Here is a 20,857-nt window from a genome sequence, read left to right as displayed (position 1 = left end):
GAGTTGTAGAGATAAAGGGCAGCATGGTAGCACAGTGGTTAGCATAGTTGCTTCACAGCTCCAAGGTCCCAGGTTCGATTCCCGGCTTGGGTCACTGTCTGTGTGGAGTCTGCACGTTCTCCCCGTGTCTGCGTGGGTTTCCTCCGGGTGCTCCGGTTTCCTCCCACAGTCCAAAGATGTGCAGGTTAGGTGGATTGGCCATGACAAATTGTCCTTAGTGACCAAAATTGCCCTTAGTGTTGGGTGGGGTTACTGGGTTATGGGGATAGGGTGGTGGTGTGGGCTTGGGTAGGGTGCTCTTTCCAAGAGCCGGTGCAGACTCAATGGGCCGAATGGCCTCCTTCTGCACTGTAAATTTTATGATTGTATGAGGGGTGGAGGGAGAAAGGGGCAGAGGGAGTGTTGGATGGAGAGAGGGAGGGACGGACAGATGGAGGGAGGGAGCATTTACTACGAAATGATGAGGACAGAGGGAAGATATGACAATGAGTTCCCGACCGACTGTCCTGAGTGATAATTGTGGGGACACAGATAATGTGTGTGTGTGGGGAGGTGGGTGATGGAGTGGCAGTGCTCAGACGAGTCCCTGTGGCAGCAAAACAGGCACTTCATTCACTCTCCTCTGAGAACACTCACTCTTAAACCAAGAACTTAACTCTCTCACTGGCATACTCGTAACAGGAGGGGACCCTGTACCCCAGTGAGGGGGGGGGGGGGTCCCTGTACCCGAGTGATAGTCAGTACCTTAGGGAGAGGAGGGGGACCCTGTACCCCAGTGAGAGTCAGCACCTTCAGGAGAGGGACCCTGTACCTCAGTGAGAGCCAGCACCTTCAGGAGAGGAGGAGACCCTGTACCCCAGTGAGAGTCAGCACCTTCAGGAGAGGTACCCTGTACCTCAGTGAGAGCCAGCACCTTCAGGAGAGGCACACTGTACCCATTGAAAATCAGCACCTTCAGGAAAGGAGGGGGTGTCTGTACCCCAGTGAGAGTCAGCACCTTCAGGAGAGGAGGAGGAGTGTACCGCAGTGAGACTCAGCACCTTCAGCAGGGAAGGGGGAGCCTGTACCCCACTGAGAGTCAGCACCTTCAGGAGAGGAGGGGGAGCCTGTACCCCAGTGAGTCAGCACCTTCAGGCGAGGGGGGGAACCTGTACCCCAATGAGAGTCAGCACCTTCAGGAGAGTGCCCTGTAAACCAGTGAGAGTCAGCACCTTCAAGAGAGGAGGGGGAGTCTGTACCCCAGTGAGAGTCAGCACCTTCAGGAGAGGAGGGGGAGTCTGTACCCCAGTGAGAGTCAGCACCTTCAGGAGAGGAGGGGGAGTCTGTACCCCAGTGAGAGTCAGCACCTTCAGGAGAGGAGGGGGAGTTTGTACCCCAGTGAGAGTCAGCACTTTCAGGAGAGGAGGGAGTGGCTGTACCCCAGTGAGAGTCAGCACCTTCAGGAGAGGAGGGGGAGAATGTACCCCAGTGAGAGTCAGCACCTTCAGGAGAGGAGGGGGTGTCTGTACCCCAGTGAGAGTCAGCACCTTCAGGAGAGGAGGGGGAGAATGTACCCCAGTGAGAGTCAGCACCTTCAGGAGAGGAAGGGGTGTCTGTACCCCAGTGAGTGTCAGCACCTTCAGGAGAGGAGGGGACCCTGTAGCGCAGTGAGAGTCAGCACCTTCAGGAGAGGAGGGGGAGTCTGGACCCCAGTGAGAGTCAGCACCTTCAGGAGAGGAGGGGGACCATGTACCGCAGTGAGAGTCAGCACCGTCAGGAGAGGAGGGGGAGTCTGTACCCCAGTGAGTGTCAGCACCTTCAGGAGAGGAGGGGGACCCTGTACCCCAGTGAGAGTCAGCGCCGTCAGGAGAGGAGGGGGAGTCTGTACCCCAGTGAGAGTCAGCACCTTCAGGAAAGGAAGGGGAGACTGTACCCAAGTAAGAGTCAACACCTTCAGGAGAGGAGGGGAGTCTGTACCCCAGTGAGAGTCAACACCTTCAGGAGAGGAGGGGGACTGTACCCCAGTGAGAGTCAGCACCCTCAGGAGGGGAGGGGGAGTCTGTACCCCAGTGAGAGTCAGCACCTTCAGGAGAGGAGGGGGAGTCTGTACCATGAAGTCACACGGGATCAGGGTGAGCTGGCAAGGTGGATACAGAACTGGCTAGGTCATAGAAGTGATGTGGAGATGCCGGCGTTGGTCATAGAAGGCAGAGAGTAGCAATGGAAGGATGCTTTTCTAATTGGAGGGCTGTGACCAGTGGTGTTCCACAGGGATCAGAGCTGGAACCTTTGTTGTTTGTGGTATATATAAATGATTTGGAGGAAAATGTAACTGGTCTGATTAGTACGTTTGCAGACGACACAAAGGTTGGTGGAATTGCGGATAGCGATGAGGACTGTCAGAGGATACAGCAGGATTTAGATTGTTTGGAGACTTGGGCGGAGAGATGGCAGATGGAGTTTAATCCGGACAAATGTGAGGTAATGCATTTTGGAAGGTCTAATGCAGGTAGGGAATATACAGTGAATGGTAGAACCCTCAAGGGTATTGAAAGTCAAAGAGATCGAGGAGTACGGGTCCACAGGTCACTGAAAGGGGCAGCACAGGTGGAGAAGGTAGTCAAGAAGGCATACGGCATGCTTGCCTTCATTGGCCGGGGCATTGAGTATAAGAATTGGCAAGTCATGTTGCAGCTGTATAGCACCTTAGTTAGCCCACACTTGGAGTATAGTGTTCAATTCTGGTCGCCACACTACCAGAAGGATGTGGAGGATTTAGAGAGGGTGCAGAAGAGATTTACCAGAATGTTGTCTGGTATGTAGGGCATTAGCTGTGAGGAGCGGTTGAATAAACTCGGTTTGTTCTCACTGGACGAAGGAGGTTGAGGGGCGACCTGGTAGAGGTCTACAAAATTATGAGGGGCATAGACAGAGTGGATAGTCAGAGGCTTTTCCCGGGGTAGAGAGGTCAATTACTAGGGGGCATAGGTTTAAGGTGAGAGGGGCAAGGTTTAGAGTAGATGTACGAGGCAAGTTTTTTACGCAGAGGGTAGTGGGTGCCTGGAACGCGCTACCGGAGGAGGTGGTGGAAGCAGGGACGATAGTGACATTTAAGGGGCATCTTGACAAATACATGTATAGGATGGGAATAGAGGGATACGGACCCAGGAAGTGTACAAGATTGTAGTTTAGTCGGGCAGCATGGTCGGCACGGGCTTGGAGGGCTGGAGGGCCTGTTCCTGTGCTGTACATTTCTTTGTTCTTTGTTCTTTGAGAGTCAGCACCTTCAGGAGAGGGCCCTGTACCCCAGTGAGTGTCAGCACCTTCAGGAGAGGAGGGGGAGTCTGTACCCCACTGAGAGTCAGCACCTTCAGGAGAGGAGGGGGTGTCTGTACCCCAGTGAGAGTCAGCACCTTCAGGAGGGGAGGGGGAGTCTGTACCCCAGTGAGAGTCAGCACCTTCGGGAGGGGAGGGGGAGTCTGCACCCAAGTGAGAGTCAACACCTTGAGGAGAGGTTGGGGAGTCTGTACCCCAGTGAGAGTCAGCACCTTCAGGAAAGGAGGGATGACCCTTAACCCCAGTGAGATTCAGCACCTTCAGGAGAGGAGGGGGAGACTGTACCCAAGTAAGAGTCAACACCTTCAGGAGGGGAGGGGGAGTCTGTACCCCAGTGAGAGTCAGCACCTTCAGGAGGGGAGGGGGAGTCTGTACCCAAGTGAGAGTCAACACCTTGAGAGGTTGGGGAGTCTGTACCCAAGTGAGAGTCAGCACCTTCAGGAGAGAAGCGGGGAGTCTGTACCCCAGTGAGAGTCAGCACCTTCAGGAGGGGAGGGGGAGTCTGTACCCCAGTGAGAGTCAGCACCTTCAGGAGGGGAGGGGGAGTCTGTACCCCAGTGAGAGTCAGCACCTTCAGGAGTGGAGGGGGAGTCTGTACCGTGAAATCGCACGAGATCAGGGGTGAGCTGGCAAGGTGGATACAGAACTGGCTAGGTCATAGAAGTGATGTGGTGATGCCGGCGTTGGTCATAGAAGGCAGAGAGTAGCAATGGAAGGATGCTTTTCTAATTGGAGGGCTGTGACTAGTGGTGTTCCACAGGGATCAGTGCTGGGACCTTTGCTGTTTGTGGTACATATAAATGATTTGGAGGAAAATGTAACTGGTCTGATTAGTAGGTTTGCAGACGACACATAGGTTGGTGGAATTGAGGATAGCGATGAGGACTGTCAGAGGATACAGCAGGATTTAGATTGTTTGGAGACTTGGGCGGAGAGATGGCAGATGGAGTTTAATCCGGACAAATGTGATGTAATGCATTTTGGAAGGTCTAATGCAGGTAGGGAATATACAGTGAATGGTAGAACCCTCAAGGGTATTGAAAGTCAAAGAGATCTAGGAGTACGGGTCCACAGGTCACTGAAAGGGGCAACACAGGTGGAGAAGGTAGTCAAGAAGGCATACGGCATGCTTGCCTTCATTGGCCGGGTCATTGAGTATAAGAATTGGCAAGTCATGTTGCAGCTGTATAGAACTTTGGTTAGGCCACACTTGGAGTATAGTGTTCAATTCTGGTCGCCACACTACCAGAAGGATGTGGAGGCTTTAGAGAGGGTGCATAAGAGATTTGCCAGAATGTTGCCTGGTATGGAGGGCATCAGCTATGAGGAGCGGTTGAATAAACTTGGTTTGTTCTCACTGGAACAAAGGAGGTTGAGGGGCGACCTGATAGAGGTCTACAAAATTATGAGGGGCATTGACAGAGTGGATAGTCAGAGGCTTTTCCCCGGGGTAGAGGGGTCAATTACTAGGGGGCATAGGTTTAAGGTGAGTGGGGCAAGGTTTAGAGTAGATGTACGAGGCAAGTTTTTTACGCAGAGGGTAGTGGGTGCCTGGAACTCGCTACCGGAGGAGGTGGTGGAAGCAGGGACGATAGTGACATTTAAGGGGCATCTTGACAAATACATGAATAGAATGGGAATAGAGTGATACGGACCCAGGAAGTGTAGAAGATTGTAGTTTAGTCGGGCAGCATGGTCGGCACGGGCTTGGAGGACCGAAGGGCCTGTTCCTGTGCTGTACATTTCTTTGTTCTTTGAGAGTCAGCACCTTCAGGAGAGGAGGTGGGAACATGTACCCCAGTGAGAATCAGCACCTTCAGAAGATGGCCCTGTACCCCAGTGAGAGTCAGCGCCTTCAGGACAGGAGGGGGAGTCTGTACCCCAGAGAGAGTCAGCACCTTCAGGAGAGGTGGGAGAGTCTGTACCCCAGTGAGAGTCAGCACCTTCAGGAGAGGAGGGGGTGTCTGTACCCCAGTGAGAGTCAGCACCTTCAGGAGAAGGGGGAGTCTGTACCCCAGTGAGAGTCAGCACCTTCAGGAGAGGAGGGGGAGTCTGTACCCCAGTGAGAGTCAGCACCTTCAGGAGAGGAGGGGGAGTCTGTACCATGAAATCACACGGGATCAGGGTGAGCTGGCAAGGTGGATACAGAACTGGCTAGGTCATAGAAGTGATGTGGAGATGCCGGCGTTGGTCATAGAAGGCAGAGAGTAGCAATGGAAGGATGCTTTTCTAATTGGAGGGCTGTGACCAGTGGTGTTCCACAGGGATCAGAGCTGGGACCTTTGCTGTTTGTGGTATATATAAATGATTTGGAGGAAAATGAAACTGGTCTGATTAGTACGTTTGCAGACGACACAAAGGTTGGTGGAATTGCGGATAGCGATGAGGACTGTCAGAGGATACAGCAGGATTTAGATTGTTTGGAGACTTGGGCGGAGAGATGGCAGATGGAGTTTAATCCGGACAAATGTGAGGTAATGCATTTTGGAAGGTCTAATGCAGCTCGGGAATATACAGTGAATGGTAGAACCCTCAAGGGTATTGAAAGTCAAAGAGATCTAGGAGTACGGGTCCACAGGTCACTGAAAGGGGCAACACAGGTGGAGAAGGTAGTCAAGAAGGCATACGGCATGCTTGCCTTTATTGGCCGGGGCATTGAGTATAAGAATTGGCAAGTCATATTGCAGCTGTATAGCACCTTAGTTAGCCCACACTTGGAGTATAGTGTTCAATTCTGGTCGCCACACTACCAGAAGGATGTGGAGGCTTTAGAGAGGGTGCAGAAGAGATTTACCAGAATGTTGTCTAGTATGGAGGGCATTAGCTGTGAGGAGCGTTTGAATAAACTCGGTTTGTTCTCACTGGACGAAGGAGGTTGAGGGGCGACCTGGTAGAGGTCTACAAAATTATGAGGGGCATAGACAGAGTGGATAGTCAGAGGCTTTTCCCCGGGGTAGAGGGGTCAATTACTAGGGGGCATAGGTTTAAGGTGAGAGGGGCAAGGTTTAGAGTAGATGTACGAGGCAAGTTTTTTACGCAGAGGGTAGTGGGTGCCTGGAACGCGCTACCGGAGGAGGTGGTGGAAGCAGGGACGATAGTGACATTTAAGGGGCATCTTGACAAATACATGAATAGGATGGGAATAGAGGGATACGGACCCAGGAAGTGTACAAGATTGTAGTTTAGTCGGGCAGCATGGTCGGCACGGGCTTGGAGGGCCGAAGGGCCTGTTCCTGTGCTGTACATTTCTTTGTTCTTTGTTCTTTGAGAGTCAGCACCTTCAGGAGAGGGCCCTGTACCCCAGTGAGTGTCAGCACCTTCAGGAGAGGAGGGGGTGTCTGTACCCCACTGAGAGTCAGCACCTTCAGGAGAGGAGGGGGAGTCTGTACCCCAGTGAGAGTCAGCACCTTCAGGAGGGGAGGGGGAGTCTGTACCCCAGTGAGAGTCAGCACCTTCAGGAGGGGAGGGGGAGTCTGTACCCAAGTGAGAGTCAACACCTTGAGAGGTTGGGGAGTCTGTACCCAAGTGAGAGTCAGCACCTTCAGGAGAGAAGCGGGGAGTCTGTACCCCAGTGAGAGTCAGCACCTTCAGGAGGGGAGGGGGAGTCTGTACCCCAGTGAGAGTCAGCACCTTCAGGAGGGGAGGGGGAGTCTGTACCCCAGTGAGAGTCAGCACCTTCAGGAGGGGAGGGGAAGTCTGTACCCCAGTGAGAGTCAGCACCTTCAGGAGTGGAGGGGGAGTCTGTACCGTGAAATCGCACGAGATCAGGGGTGAGCTGGCAAGGTGGATACAGAACTGGCTAGGTCATAGAAGTGATGTGGTGATGCCGGCGTTGGTCATAGAAGGCAGAGAGTAGCAATGGAAGGATGCTTTTCTAATTGGAGGGCTGTGACCAGTGGTGTTCCACAGGGATCAGTGCTGGGACCTTTGCTGTTTGTGGTACATATAAATGATTTGGAGGAAAATGTAACTGGTCTGATTAGTAGTTTTGCAGACGACACATAGGTTGGTGGAATTGAGGATAGCGATGAGGACTGTCAGAGGATACAGCAGGATTTAGATTGTTTGGAGACTTGGGCGGAGAGATGGCAGATGGAGTTTAATCCGGACAAATGTGATGTAATGCATTTTGGAAGGTCTAATGCAGGTAGGGAATATACAGTGAATGGTAGAACCCTCAAGGGTATTGAAAGTCAAAGAGATCTCGGAGTACGGGTCCACAGGTCACTGAAAGGGGCAACACAGGTGGAGAAGGTAGTCAAGAAGGCATACGACATGCTTGCCTTCATTGGCCGGGTCATTGAGTATAAGAATTGGCAAGTCATGTTGCAGCTGTATAGAACTTTGGTTAGGCCACACTTGGAGTATAGTGTTCAATTCTGGTCGCCACACTACCAGAAGGATGTGGAGGCTTTAGAGAGGGTGCATAAGAGATTTGCCAGAATGTTGCCTGGTATGGAGGGCATCAGCTATGAGGAGCGGTTGAATAAACTTGGTTTGTTCTCACTGGAACAAAGGAGGTTGAGGGGCGACCTGATAGAGGTCTACAAAATTATGAGGGGCATTGACAGAGTGGATAGTCAGAGGCTTTTCCCCGGGGTAGAGGGGTCAATTACTAGGGGGCATAGGTTTAAGGTGAGTGGGGCAAGGTTTAGAGTAGATGTACGAGGCAAGTTTTTTACGCAGAGGGTAGTGGGTGCCTGGAACTCGCTACCGGAGGAGGTGGTGGAAGCAGGGACGATAGTGACATTTAAGGGGCATCTTGACAAATACATGAATAGAATGGGAATAGAGTGATACGGACCCAGGAAGTGTAGAAGATTGTAGTTTAGTCGGGCAGCATGGTCGGCACGGGCTTGGAGGGCCGAAGGGCCTGTTCCTGTGCTGTACATTTCTTTGTTCTTTGAGAGTCAGCACCTTCAGGAGAGGAGGTGGGAACCTGTACCCCAGTGAGAATCAGCACCTTCAGAAGATGGCCCTGTACCCCAGTGAGAGTCAGCGCCTTCAGGACAGGAGGGGGAGTCTGTACCCCAGAGAGAGTCAGCACCTTCAGGAGAGGAGGGAGAGTCTGTACCCCAGTGAGAGTCAGCACCTTCAGGAGAGGAGGGGGTGTCTGTACCCCAGTGAGAGTCAGCACCTTCAGGAGAAGGGGGAGTCTGTACCCCAGTGAGAGTCAGCACCTTCAGGAGAGGAGGGGGAGTCTGTACCCCAGTGAGAGTCAGCACCTTCAGGAGAGGAGGGGGAGTCTGTACCATGAAATCACACGGGATCAGGGTGAGCTGGCAAGGTGGATACAGAACTGGCTAGGTCATAGAAGTGATGTGGAGATGCCGGCGTTGGTCATAGAAGGCAGAGAGTAGCAATGGAAGGATGCTTTTCTAATTGGAGGGCTGTGACCAGTGGTGTTCCACAGGGATCAGAGCTGGGACCTTTGCTGTTTGTGGTATATATAAATGATTTGGAGGAAAATGTAACTGGTCTGATTAGTACGTTTGCAGACGACACAAAGGTTGGTGGAATTGCGGATAGCGATGAGGACTGTCAGAGGATACAGCAGGATTTAGATTGTTTGGAGACTTGGGCGGAGAGATGGCAGATGGAGTTTAATCCGGACAAATGTGAGGTAATGCATTTTGGAAGGTCTAATGCAGGTCGGGAATATACAGTGAATGGTAGAACCCTCAAGGGTATTGAAAGTCAAAGAGATCTAGGAGTACGGGTCCACAGGTCACTGAAAGGGGCAACACAGGTGGAGAAGGTAGTCAAGAAGGCATACGGCATGCTTGCCTTTATTGGCCGGGGCATTGAGTATAAGAATTGGCAAGTCATATTGCAGCTGTATAGCACCTTAGTTAGCCCACACTTGGAGTATAGTGTTCAATTCTGGTCGCCACACTACCAGAAGGATGTGGAGGCTTTAGAGAGGTTGCAGAAGAGATGTACCAGAATGTTGTCTAGTATGGAGGGCATTAGCTGTGAGGAGCGTTTGAATAAACTCGGTTTGTTCTCACTGGACGAAGGAGGTTGAGGGGCGACCTGGTAGAGGTCTACAAAATTATGAGGGGCATAGACAGAGTGGATAGTCAGAGGCTTTTCCCCGGGGTAGAGGGGTCAATTACTAGGGGGCATAGGTTTAAGGTGAGAGGGGCAAGGTTTAGAGTAGATGTACGAGGCAAGTTTTTTACGCAGAGGGTAGTGGGTGCCTGGAACGCGCTACCGGAGGAGGTGGTGGAAGCAGGGACGATAGTGACATTTAAGGGGCATCTTGACAAATACATGTATAGGATGGGAATAGAGGGATACGGACCCAGGAAGTGTACAAGATTGTAGTTTAGTCGGGCAGCATGGTCGGCACGGGCTTGGAGGGCTGGAGGGCCTGTTCCTGTGCTGTACATTTCTTTGTTCTTTGTTCTTTGAGAGTCAGCACCTTCAGGAGAGGGCCCTGTACCCCAGTGAGTGTCAGCACCTTCAGGAGAGGAGGGGGAGTCTGTACCCCACTGAGAGTCAGCACCTTCAGGAGAGGAGGGGGTGTCTGTACCCCAGTGAGAGTCAGCACCTTCAGGAGGGGAGGGGGAGTCTGTACCCCAGTGAGAGTCAGCACCTTCGGGAGGGGAGGGGGAGTCTGTACCCAAGTGAGAGTCAACACCTTGAGGAGAGGTTGGGGAGTCTGTACCCCAGTGAGAGTCAGCACCTTCAGGAAAGGAGGGATGACCCTTAACCCCAGTGAGATTCAGCACCTTCAGGAGAGGAGGGGGAGACTGTACCCAAGTAAGAGTCAACACCTTCAGGAGGGGAGGGGGAGTCTGTACCCCAGTGAGAGTCAGCACCTTCAGGAGAGGAGGGGGAGTCTGTACCATGAAATCACACGGGATCAGGGTGAGCTGGCAAGGTGGGTACAGAACTGGCTAGGTCATAGAAGTGATGTGGAGATGCCGGCGTTGGTCATAGAAGGCAGAGAGTAGCAATGGAAGGATGCTTTTCTAATTGGAGGGCTGTGACCAGTGGTGTTCCACAGGGATCAGAGCTGGGACCTTTGCTGTTTGTGGTATATATAAATGATTTGGAGGAAAATGTAACTGGTCTGATTAGTACGTTTGCAGACGACACAAAGGTTGGTGGAATTGCGGATAGCGATGAGGACTGTCAGAATATACAGCAGGATTTAGATTGTTTGGAGACTTGGGCGGAGAGATGGCAGATGGAGTTTAATCCGGACAAATGTGAGGTAATACATTTTGGAAGGTCTAATGCAGCTCGGGAATATACAGTGAATGGTAGAACCCTCAAGGGTATTGAAAGTCAAAGAGATCTAGGAGTACGGGTCCACAGGTCACTGAAAGGGGCAACACAGGTGGAGAAGGTAGTCAAGAAGGCATACGGCATGCTTGCCTTCATTGGCCGGGTCATTGAGTATAAGAATTGGCAAGTCATGTTGCAGCTGTATAGAACTTTGGTTAGGCCACACTTGGAGTATAGTGTTCAATTCTGGTCGCCACACTACCAGAAGGATGTGGAGGCTTTAGAGAGGGTGCATAAGAGATTTGCCAGAATGTTGCCTGGTATGGAGGGCATCAGCTATGAGGAGCGGTTGAATAAACTTGGTTTGTTCTCACTGGAACAAAGGAGGTTGAGGGGCGACCTGATAGAGGTCTACAAAATTATGAGGGGCATTGACAGAGTGGATAGTCAGAGGCTTTTCCCCGGGGTAGAGGGGTCAATTACTAGGGGGCATAGGTTTAAGGTGAGTGGGGCAAGGTTTAGAGTAGATGTACGAGGCAAGTTTTTTACGCAGAGGGTAGTGGGTGCCTGGAACTCGCTACCGGAGGAGGTGGTGGAAGCAGGGACGATAGTGACATTTAAGGGGCATCTTGACAAATACATGAATGGAATGGGAATAGAGTGATACGGACCCAGGAAGTGTAGAAGATTGTAGTTTAGTCGGGCAGCATGGTCGGCACGGGCTTGGAGGGCCGAAGGGCCTGTTCCTGTGCTGTACATTTCTTTGTTCTTTGAGAGTCAGCACCTTCAGGAGAGGGCCCTGTACCCCAGTGAGTGTCAGCACCTTCAGGAGAGGAGGGGGTGTCTGTACCCCAGTGAGAGTCAGCACCTTCAGAAGACGGCCCTGTACCCCAGTGAGAGTCAGCACCTTCAGGACAGGAGGGGGAGTCTGTACCGCAGAGAGAGTCAGCACCTTCAGGAGAGGAGGGAGAGTCTGTACCCCAGTGAGAGTCAGCACCTTCAGGAGAGGAGGGGGTGTCTGTACCCCAGTGAGAGTCAGCACCTTCAGGAGAAGGGGGAGTCTGTACCGCAGTGAGAGTCAGCACCTTCAGGAGAGGAGGGGGAGTCTGTACCCCACTGAGTGTCAGCACCTTGAGGAGAGGAGGGGGAGACTGTACCCCAGTGAGTGCCAGCACCTTCACGAGAGGAGGGGGAGTCGTAGCCCAGTGAGAGTCAGCACCTTCAGGAGAGGAGGGGGAGTCTGTACCCCACTGAGAGTCAGCACCTTGAGGAGAGGAGGGGGAGACTGTACCCCAGTGAGAGTCAGCACCTTCAGGAGAGGAGGTAGAGTCTGTACCCCAGTGAGAGTCAGCACCTTTATGAGGAGTGGGTGTCTATACCCCAGTGAGAGTCAGCACCTTCAGGAGAGGAGAGGGAGTCTGTACCCCAATGCGAGTCAGCACCTTCAGGAGAGGAGGGGAACCCTGTACCCCAGTGAGAGTCAGCACCTTCAGGAGAGGAGGAGGAGTCTGTACCCCAGTGAGAGTCAGCACCTTCAGGAGAGGAGGGGGAGACTGTACCCCAGTGAAAGTCAGCACCTTCAGGAGAGGAGGCTGACCTTGTACCCCAGTGAGAGTCAGCAACTTCAGGAGAGGAGGGGGTGTCTGTACCCCAGTGAGAGTCAGCACCTTCAGGAGAGGAGGGGGTGTCTGTACCCCAGTGAGAGTCAGCACCTTCGGGAGAGGAGGGGGAGTCTGTACCCCAGTGAGACTCAGCACCTTCAGGAGAGGAGGGGGACCCTTTACCCCAGTGAGAGTCAGCACCTTCAGAAGAGGAGGGAGAGTCTGTACCCCAGTGAGAGTCAGCACCTTCAGGAGAGGAGGGGGAGTCTGTACCCCAGTGAGAGTCAGCACCTACAGGAGAGGGAACCTATACCCCATTGAGAGTCAGCACCTACAGGAGAGGGAACCTATACCCCAGTGAGAGTCAGCAGCTTTGGGAGCGGATGCCTGGATGAGAATGGGTGCGTTCACCTGTGAAAATAGCTTTCCAGTGTCTTTCCTCCATCGCGGGATGGCGAAGTTTCTTCAGAATTGGCAAGAACTCTTGAAGCTTCATCAGCATCTGTTCAATGGCCAGCACAATGCGATCATCAGCAGGCACAGATCTCCGCACCTGCGCCAGCATGGAAAGCCACTGGCCCAACATTACGTCCACCTCATTCAGATCGAGCTGAGGATATGATACAGGGTGTCGGCATAAGTAATATAACGCTCAGAGGGATCGCTACATTTCATCTGTTCCAGCAAGTGTCCACGCCTGATCCCGTCGCTACTCCCTCACCTCATTATTCGTGCTTTTCACCCTTCCATTTTCAACACTTTTTATGCCCTTTATTAAACTATTCTCAATCAAAATATACAACAAATATTGGGTATCAAAGGGTTTGATACGAGTGACGAACTGAAAAGTAATTAATATTTGTAATGGATAGTTACTGGAGACATCAATGGAATACAATCAAACAAATCCTCAGAACTGACAACCTCGGGATCTAAATGAGATAATAATTTTCCCCAAATCCCTCGATTCTACAGTGGTCCCAGCAGGCAGGAAGTTATGGAAATGTAACATCACTCGTTGAGAAAGGAGGGAAAGAGAAAATAGGGATCAAAAGAACAGTTAACCTGATACCTGCCATCGGGAAAGTTTTGGCATCTTGTGGGGGGGGCCCTATCCAGCAACGCCCACAGTAGCCCCTACGAGGGCATGGGGCAGGTGAGGTGGGGTGGGGGCGGGGGAGTGGATCAAGTTGGAGGAGGAGTCCTGCAGGAGCATACCCCTGGAAAGAGCAGTTCCAACAGTATCCCTGACATCAGGGACAGGTGCCAGAGCCAGAGAGCCCCAGGGTGCTGGGCATCGACAGGGCCAGGGGTGCTTGGATGGGGACATGTGGGGACAGAGTCCGTGGTGCCAACCGGGACCACCATGTAGCTCGTTGGCCCTGGTTGGGACGGGGGTACGCACCATGCTGACATGTCGACCTTTCCCCCCTGAAGACAATGGATATTGGCGTTTAACCAGCAATGGTGGCCTTCCTGCTGGTCACTGCAGCCCTGGGGGATGCCCTGCGGCTGTACGAGCTGGAGCTGCTCGAGGAGGAGGAAACAGCTGCAGCAGCGGAGCGGGCAGCAGCGGAGTGGACAGCAACGGAGCGGGCAGCAGCAGAGCGGGCAGCAGCGGAGCGGGCAGCAGCGGAGCGGGCAGCAGCAGAGCGGGCAGCAGCAGAGCGGGCAGCAGCGGAGCAGGCAGCAGTGGAATGGGCAGCAGCAGAGCGGGCAGCCGTGGAGCGGGCAGCAGCGGAGCGGGCAGCAGTGGAGTGGGCAGCAGCAGAGCGGGCAGCAGCGGAGCGGGCAGCAGTGGAGTGGGCAGCAGCAGAGCAGGCAGCAGCAGAGCGGGCAGCAGCAGAGCGGGCAGCAGCGGAGCGGGCAGCAGCGGAGCGGGCAGCAGTGGAGTGGGCAGCAGCAGAGCGGGCAGCAGCGGAGCAGGCAGCAGTGGAGTGGGCAGCAGCAGAGCAGGCAGCAGCAGAGCGGGCAGCAGTGGAGTGGGCAGCAGCAGAGCGGGCAGCAGCGGAGCAGGCAGCAGCGGAGCAGGCAGCAGTGGAGTGGGCAGCAGCAGAGCAGGCAGCAGCAGAGCGGGCAGCAGCGGAGCAGGCAGCAGTGGAGTGGGCAGTAGCAGAGCAGGCAGCCGTGGAGCGGGCAGCAGCAGAGTTTAAACTAATGTGGCAGGGGGATGGGAACCGATGCAGGAAGTTGGAAGGTAGTAAAACAGGGACAGAAACAAAAGGCAGGAAGGGGGAAAGTGTAAGGCAGAGAAGCCAGAGTCAAAAATCAAAAAGGGCGACAGTACAATGTACAGTGACTGAGGGGAGCTCAGTGAATAGGACCAGGAATACTAAAATGAATAAAACGGGAAGGAAAAACATTAATGGTAAGCGACGCGGCAGGTTGTTACAGGAAGATGTGGGTTCAACGACAAGGAAAATTAGGAGAAAAGTTAAGAGGAAATATAACTTAGGAGAGGTTACTGATCGAGGTGCTAAGATTCAGAACAGAGGTAAAAAAGCTAACATAAGTGTACTTTACCTGAATGCTCGTAGTATTCGGAATAAGGTAAATGAGTTGATGGCGCAAATCATCGTGAATGACTATGATTTAGTGGCCATTACTGAAACATGGTTAAAGGATGGTCACGACTGGGAGTTAAATATCCACGGGTATCAAACTATTCGGAAGGACAGAGTGGATGGTAAGGGAGGTGGTGTAGCTCTGTTATTTAAGGATGACATCCGGGCAATAGTAAGGGATGACATCGGTGCAATGGAGGTTGAATCTATTTGGGTAGAAATCAGGAATAGTAAGGCGAAAAAGTCACTGATAGGAGTAGTCTATAGGCCACCAAATAGTAACATTATGGTGGGGCAGGCAATAAACAAAGAAATAACGGATGCATGTAGAAATGGTACAGCAGTTATCATGGGGGACTTTAATCGACATGTCGATTGGTTTAACCAGGTCGGTCAAGGCAGCCTTGAGGAGGAGTTTATAGAATGTATCCGCAATAGTTTCCTAGAACAGTATGTAATGGAACCTACGAGGGAACAAGTGGTCCTAGATCTGGTCCTGTGTAATGAGACAGGATTGATTCATGATCTCATAGTTAGGGATCCTCTCGGAAGGAGCGATCACAATATGGTGGAATTTAAAATACAGATGGAGGGTGAGAAGGTAAAATAAAACACTCGTGTTTTGTGCTTAAACAAAGGAGATTAGAATGGGATGAGAGAAGAACTAGCTAAGGTAGACTGGGAGCAAAGACTTTATGGTGAATCAGTTGAGGAACAGTGGAGAACCTTCCAAGCGATTTTTCACAGTGCTCAGCAAAGGTTTATACCAACAAAAAGGAAGGACGGTAGAAAGAGGGAAAATCGACCGTGGATATCTCAGGAAATAAGGGAGAGTATCAAATTGAAGGAAAAAGCATACAAAGTAGCAAAGATTAGTGGGAGACTAGAGGACTGGGAAATCTTTAGGGGGCAACAGAAAGCTACTAAAAAAGCTATAAAGAAGAGTAAGATAGATTATGAGAGTAAGCTTGCTCCGAATATAAAAACAGATAGTAAAAGTTTCTACAGATATATAAAACAAAAAAGAGTGGCTAAGGTAAATATTGGTCCTTTAGAGGATGAGAAGGGAGATTTAATAATGGGAGATGAGGAAATGGCTGAGGAACTGAACAGGTTTTTTGGGTCGGTCTTCACAGTGGAAGACACAAATAACATGCCAGTGACTGATGGAAATGAGGCTATGACAGGTGAGGACCTTGAGAGGATTGTTATCACTAAGGAGGTACTGATGGGCAAGCTAATGGGGCTAAAGGAAGACAAGTCTCCTGACCCTGATGGAATGCATCCCAGAGTGCTAAAAGAGATGGCTAGGGAAATTGCAAATGCACTAGTGATAATTTACCAAAATTCACTAGACTCTGGGGTGGTCCCGGCGGATTGGAAATTAGCAAACGTGACACCACTGTTTAAAAAAGGAGGTAGGCGAGACTTCCGGGTGTGGCGATGCGGAGCTAAGCCGCACGATTCGGCAGCTCTCGCGAAGACGGACTTTTGGGCTCGCTAACGGAGCCCCAACGGAACTTTTGATAAAGACAACCCGTGGGGAAGGAAGGAGAAAGGTCCCCTACTAACCGGCATGGACCGGACCCGCAGCGAAACGGCGAAAAAAGCGGCCCTGGAGCAGCGGGAGAAGAAAGAGAAAAAAAGCAAAATGGCGGCACCCACGGACAAAGAGGAGATGCAGGAGTTCATCAAGCGCTGCTTCGAGGAGCTGCGCAAGGCGATGGTGGCGCCTATGCTGGCAATAATTGAAGGACTTGGAGCAACCCAGAAAGCCCAAGAGGTGAAGATCCAGGAAAAAGTGAGTGAAAACAACGACGAGCTTGTGGGTCTGGCGGAGAGAGTGGAGCGGCACGAGGCGCTACACAAGACATGGGTGGGAAGACTCGAGGACCTGGAGAACAGGTCGAGGAGAAATAATTTGAGGATCCTGGGTCTCCCAGAAGGAGTGGAGGGGGCCGATGCAGCGGCATATGCGGGCACAATGATCGGGACGCTGATGGGTGCGGAGGCCCCCCCGGGATTGCTGGAGCTGGAAGGGGCGCACCGAGTGCTGGCGAGGAAGCCCAAGGCAAATGAGCCGCCAAGGGCGATGGTGGTGAGATTTCACCGGTTTACGGACAGAGAGAGGGTCCTGAAATGGGCCAAGAAGGAACGGAGCAGTAAGTTGGGACAATGCAGAGATCAGAATATACCCGGACTGGAGCACGGAGGTCGCTAAGCGGATTTCAACCGGGCCAAAACGGTGCTGCATCGGAAAGGAGTGAAATTTGGAATGTTGCAGCCAGCGCAACTGTGGATTACACATAATGGCCAACACCACTACTTCGAAACGCCCGAAGAGGCGTGGACCTTTATACTAACTGAAAAGTTGGACTCTAATTGAGGGTTTGTGTGGGAGGGGGGTGTTTGAGGGTTGAAGTATGATGGTTGTTGTATATAGGGGGTCAACCACGCGCAGGAAATGCTATATGGGCTGGGGACGAGAGACAAGGCCACGACAGGAGCTGCGCCATGGGGGGGGGGGGCGGGGCAGGCTCTGGAAAGTGCGGGGTTTTTTTTCCCGTGCGCGGCAAGAAAGGCGGGAAAAAATAAATAAAAAGTGCGGGAAGGGGACAAATGAATGTACATTGATTGGGAGACTCCCACACGGGTGGGGGTCAAAGGGATGGCGGGGGAAGCCGGGGTCAGCAGGTGTCAGCTGACTGACGGGAGGGATATGGGGGGAGCAAAAAAGCTAGACGGGGATCTAGCGGGGGGGAGGGGGAGGGGGGGGGGGAAGGGGAGGGGGGGAAGGGGGGGGAGAGGAGGGAGTGGGGGAAGGGGGGGTGAAAAGGGTTGCTGCTGCACTGGCCGAAAGAGAATGGGACACAGAAGAGGTGGTTGGGACGAGGGTCCCCCGGTTGGGGGACTGGAGAGTGAGGGAGACGCGGACAAGGGACTGGCCCAGAAAAGGAGATGGCTAGTCGGCTGGGGGGGGGGGAGGAGGAGAAGGTGAGAGTCCCTCCAATCCGGCTGATAACGTGGAACGTGAGGGGCCTGAATGGGCCGGTGAAGAGGGCTCGAGTGTTCGCACACTTGAAGGGACTGAAGGCAGACGTGGTCATGCTCCAAGAGACACACCTGAAGGTGGCGGACCAGGTCAGGTTAAGAAAGGGATGGGTAGGACAGGTATTTCACTCGGGATTGGACGCGAAAAACAGAGGGGTGGCAATTCTGGTGGGAAAGCAGGTGTCATTTGAGGCCAAGACTATCGTAGTGGATAATGGAGGGAGATATGTGATGGTGAGTGGGAGGTTGCAAGGGACGTGGGTGGTGTTGGTAAACGTATACGCCCCGAACTGGGATGATGCTGGATTCATGAAGCGCATGTTGGGGCGCATTCCGGACCTGGAGGTAGGAGGACTGATAATGGGAGGGGACTTCAATACAGTGTTGGACCCAGCACTGGACCGCTCCAGATCAAGGACTGGAAAGAGGCCGGCGGCGGCCAAGGTGCTTAGGGGTTTTATGGACCAGATGGGGGGAGTGGACCCATGGAGGTTTGCAAGGCCGCAGGCCAGGGAATTTTCTTTCTTTTCCCATGTACACAAAGCCTACTCCCGGATAGATTTCTTTGTTCTGGGTAGGGCGCTCACCACGAGGGTGGAGGGGATGGAGTATTCGGCTATAGCCGTTTCGGACCATGCCCCGCACTGGGTGGAACTGGAGCTGGGAGAGGAGAGGGACCAACGCCCGCTGTGGCGGTTGGATGTGGGACTGCTGGCTGATGAGGTTGATGTGTGGGAAGGTGAGGGGGTGTATTGAAAGGTACTTGGAGGCCAACGACAACGGGGGGGTGCGAGTGGGGGTGGTATGGGAGGCGTTGAAGGCGGCGATCAGGGGCGAGCTGATCTCCATCAGGGCTCATAGGGAGAAAACAGAGGGCATGGAAAGGGAGAGGTTAGTGGGGGAGATCTTGCGAGTGGACAGGAGATACGCAGAGGTCCTGGAGGAAAGATTACTTGGGGAAAGGCGACGGCTCCAGACGGAGTTTGACCTGTTGACCACGGGCAAGGCGGAGGCACAGTGGAGGAAGGCGCAGGGGGCGACCTACGAGTACGGGGAAAAGGCTAGTCGGATGCTGGCGCACCAGCTCCGTAAGAGGGCGGCAGCGAGGGAAATAGGGTGAATCAAAGATGGAAGGGGATCCACGGTTCGAAGTGCAACGAAAATAAATAAAGTATTCAAGGCCTTCTATGAAGAGCTGTATAGATCCCAGCCCCCAGGGGGGTAAGGGGGGATGAGACGATTCCTGGACCAACTGAGGTTCCCGAGGGTGGAGGAGCAAGAGGCGGTTGGTTTGGGGCACCAATTGGGTTGGAGGAGGTGAGTAAGGGTTTGGGGAGCATGCAGGTGGGGAAGGCCCCGGGGCCGGACGGGTTCCCGGTGGAGTTCTATAGAAAATATGTGGACCTGCTACTAGTGAGGACCTTTAACGAGGCAAGAGAGGAGGGAACCCTGCCCCAGACAATGTCGGAGGTGACAATCTCCTTGATTCTAAAGCGAGACAAGGATCCACTGCAATGTGGATCGTACAGGCCGATTTCGCTCCTCAATGTGGATACTAAGCTATTGGCATAAGTATTGGCCACCAGGATTGAGGACTGTGTCCCGGGGGTGATTCATGAGGCCCAAACGGGATTCGTAAAGGGCAGGCAGTTAAATACCAATGTGCGGCGGCTCTTAAACGTGATAATGATGACATCGGAGGAGGGAGAGGCGGAGATAGTGGCAGCTATGGACGCGAAAAAAGCCTTTGACCGAGTGAAGTGGGAGTACTTCTGGGAGGTATTGCGCAGGTTTGGGTTCGGGGGAGGGTTTATGAGATGGGTTAAGCTCCTTTACAGAGCCGCGGTGGCGAGTGCGGTGACGAACCGGCGGAGGTCAGAGTACTTTCGGCTGTACCAAGGGACGAGGCAGGGGTGCCCCCTGTCCCCCCTGTTGTTTGCATTGGCGATCGAACCATTGGCCATATCACTTAGGGAGTCTAATAAATGGAGGGGGATAGTCCGCGGGGGAGAAGAGCATCGGGTATCGCTATATGCGGATGACCTGCTGCTATACGTGGCGGACCCAATGGAGGGGATGGTGGAGGTCATGCAGACTCTAAGGGAGTTTGGGGAGTTTTCGGGCTATAAGCTCAATGTAGGGAAGAGTGAGCTCTTTGTATTACAGGCGGGGGACCAAGAAAGAGGGATAGGGGACCTACCGCTGAGGAGGGCGGAGGGGAGCTTTCGGTATCTGGGGATCCGGATAGCCAGGAGTTGGGGGACCCTACATAAACTGAATCTGACGAGGTTGGTGAAGCAAATGGAGGAGGATTTTAAAAGATGGGACATGCTCCCGCTCTCGCTGGCGGGTAGAGTGCAGTCGGTCAAAATGGTGGTCCTTCCGAGGTTTTTGTTTGTGTTTCAGTGCCTCCCCATCGTGATCACTAAGGCCTTTTTTAAGAAAGTAGGTAGGAGTACTAAGGTGTTTGTGTGGGCAAATAAGACCCCGAGGGTTAGGAGAGGGTTCCTGGAACGCAATAGGGACCGAGGAGGGTTGGCTTTGCCAAACCTAGGGAGCTACTACTGGGCAGCAAACGTGGCGATGATCCGCAAGTGGGTCATGGAGGGAGAGGGGGCGGCATGGAAGAGGATGGAGATGGCGTCCTGTAAAGGAACGAACCTGGGGGCGTTGGTAATGGCACCGCTGCCGCTCTCACCGACAAAATACACCATAAGCCCGGTGGTGGCGGCAACACTAAGGATCTGGGGCCAGTAGAGAAGGCACAGGGGTGCAACGGGAGCATCGGTGTAGTCCCCGATCAGGGGTAACCACTGGTTTGTCCCGGGGAAGATGGACGGGGGGGTTCCAAGGCTGGCATCGGGCGGGGATTAGAAGAATGGGGGACCTGTTCATTGACGGGACATTTGCGGGCCTAGGGGCACTGGAGGAGAAGTTTGAGTTACTCCTGGGAAATGCCTTTAGATATATGCAGATGAGGGCTTTTGTGAGGTGACAGGTGAGGGAATTTCCGTTGCTCCCGGCACAAGAAGTTCAAGATAGGGTGATTTCAGGGGTATGGGTCGGGGAGGGCAAGGTGTCGGAAAT

General features: G+C 53.0%; 1 protein-coding gene across 1 annotated transcript in view; it reads right to left on the bottom strand.

The window, feature by feature from the left end:
- Positions 1–20,857, bottom strand: part of LOC140391352 (dynein heavy chain domain-containing protein 1-like) — a 225,875-nt gene that overhangs the window by 565 nt on the left and 204,453 nt on the right. The window contains exon 16 of the mRNA XM_072475931.1: positions 12,567–12,765. Within this exon, the coding sequence (XP_072332032.1) occupies positions 12,567–12,765 (199 nt within the window). The remainder of the gene's footprint in view (positions 1–12,566; positions 12,766–20,857) is intronic.

This window comes from Scyliorhinus torazame, chromosome 15 (assembly GCF_047496885.1).
Source record: "Scyliorhinus torazame isolate Kashiwa2021f chromosome 15, sScyTor2.1, whole genome shotgun sequence".
In the NCBI taxonomy this organism is placed as follows: Eukaryota; Metazoa; Chordata; class Chondrichthyes; order Carcharhiniformes; family Scyliorhinidae; genus Scyliorhinus; species Scyliorhinus torazame.
The sequence above is the reverse complement of the archived record's forward strand: the minus strand, read 5'-3'. Positions and strand labels throughout refer to the sequence as shown.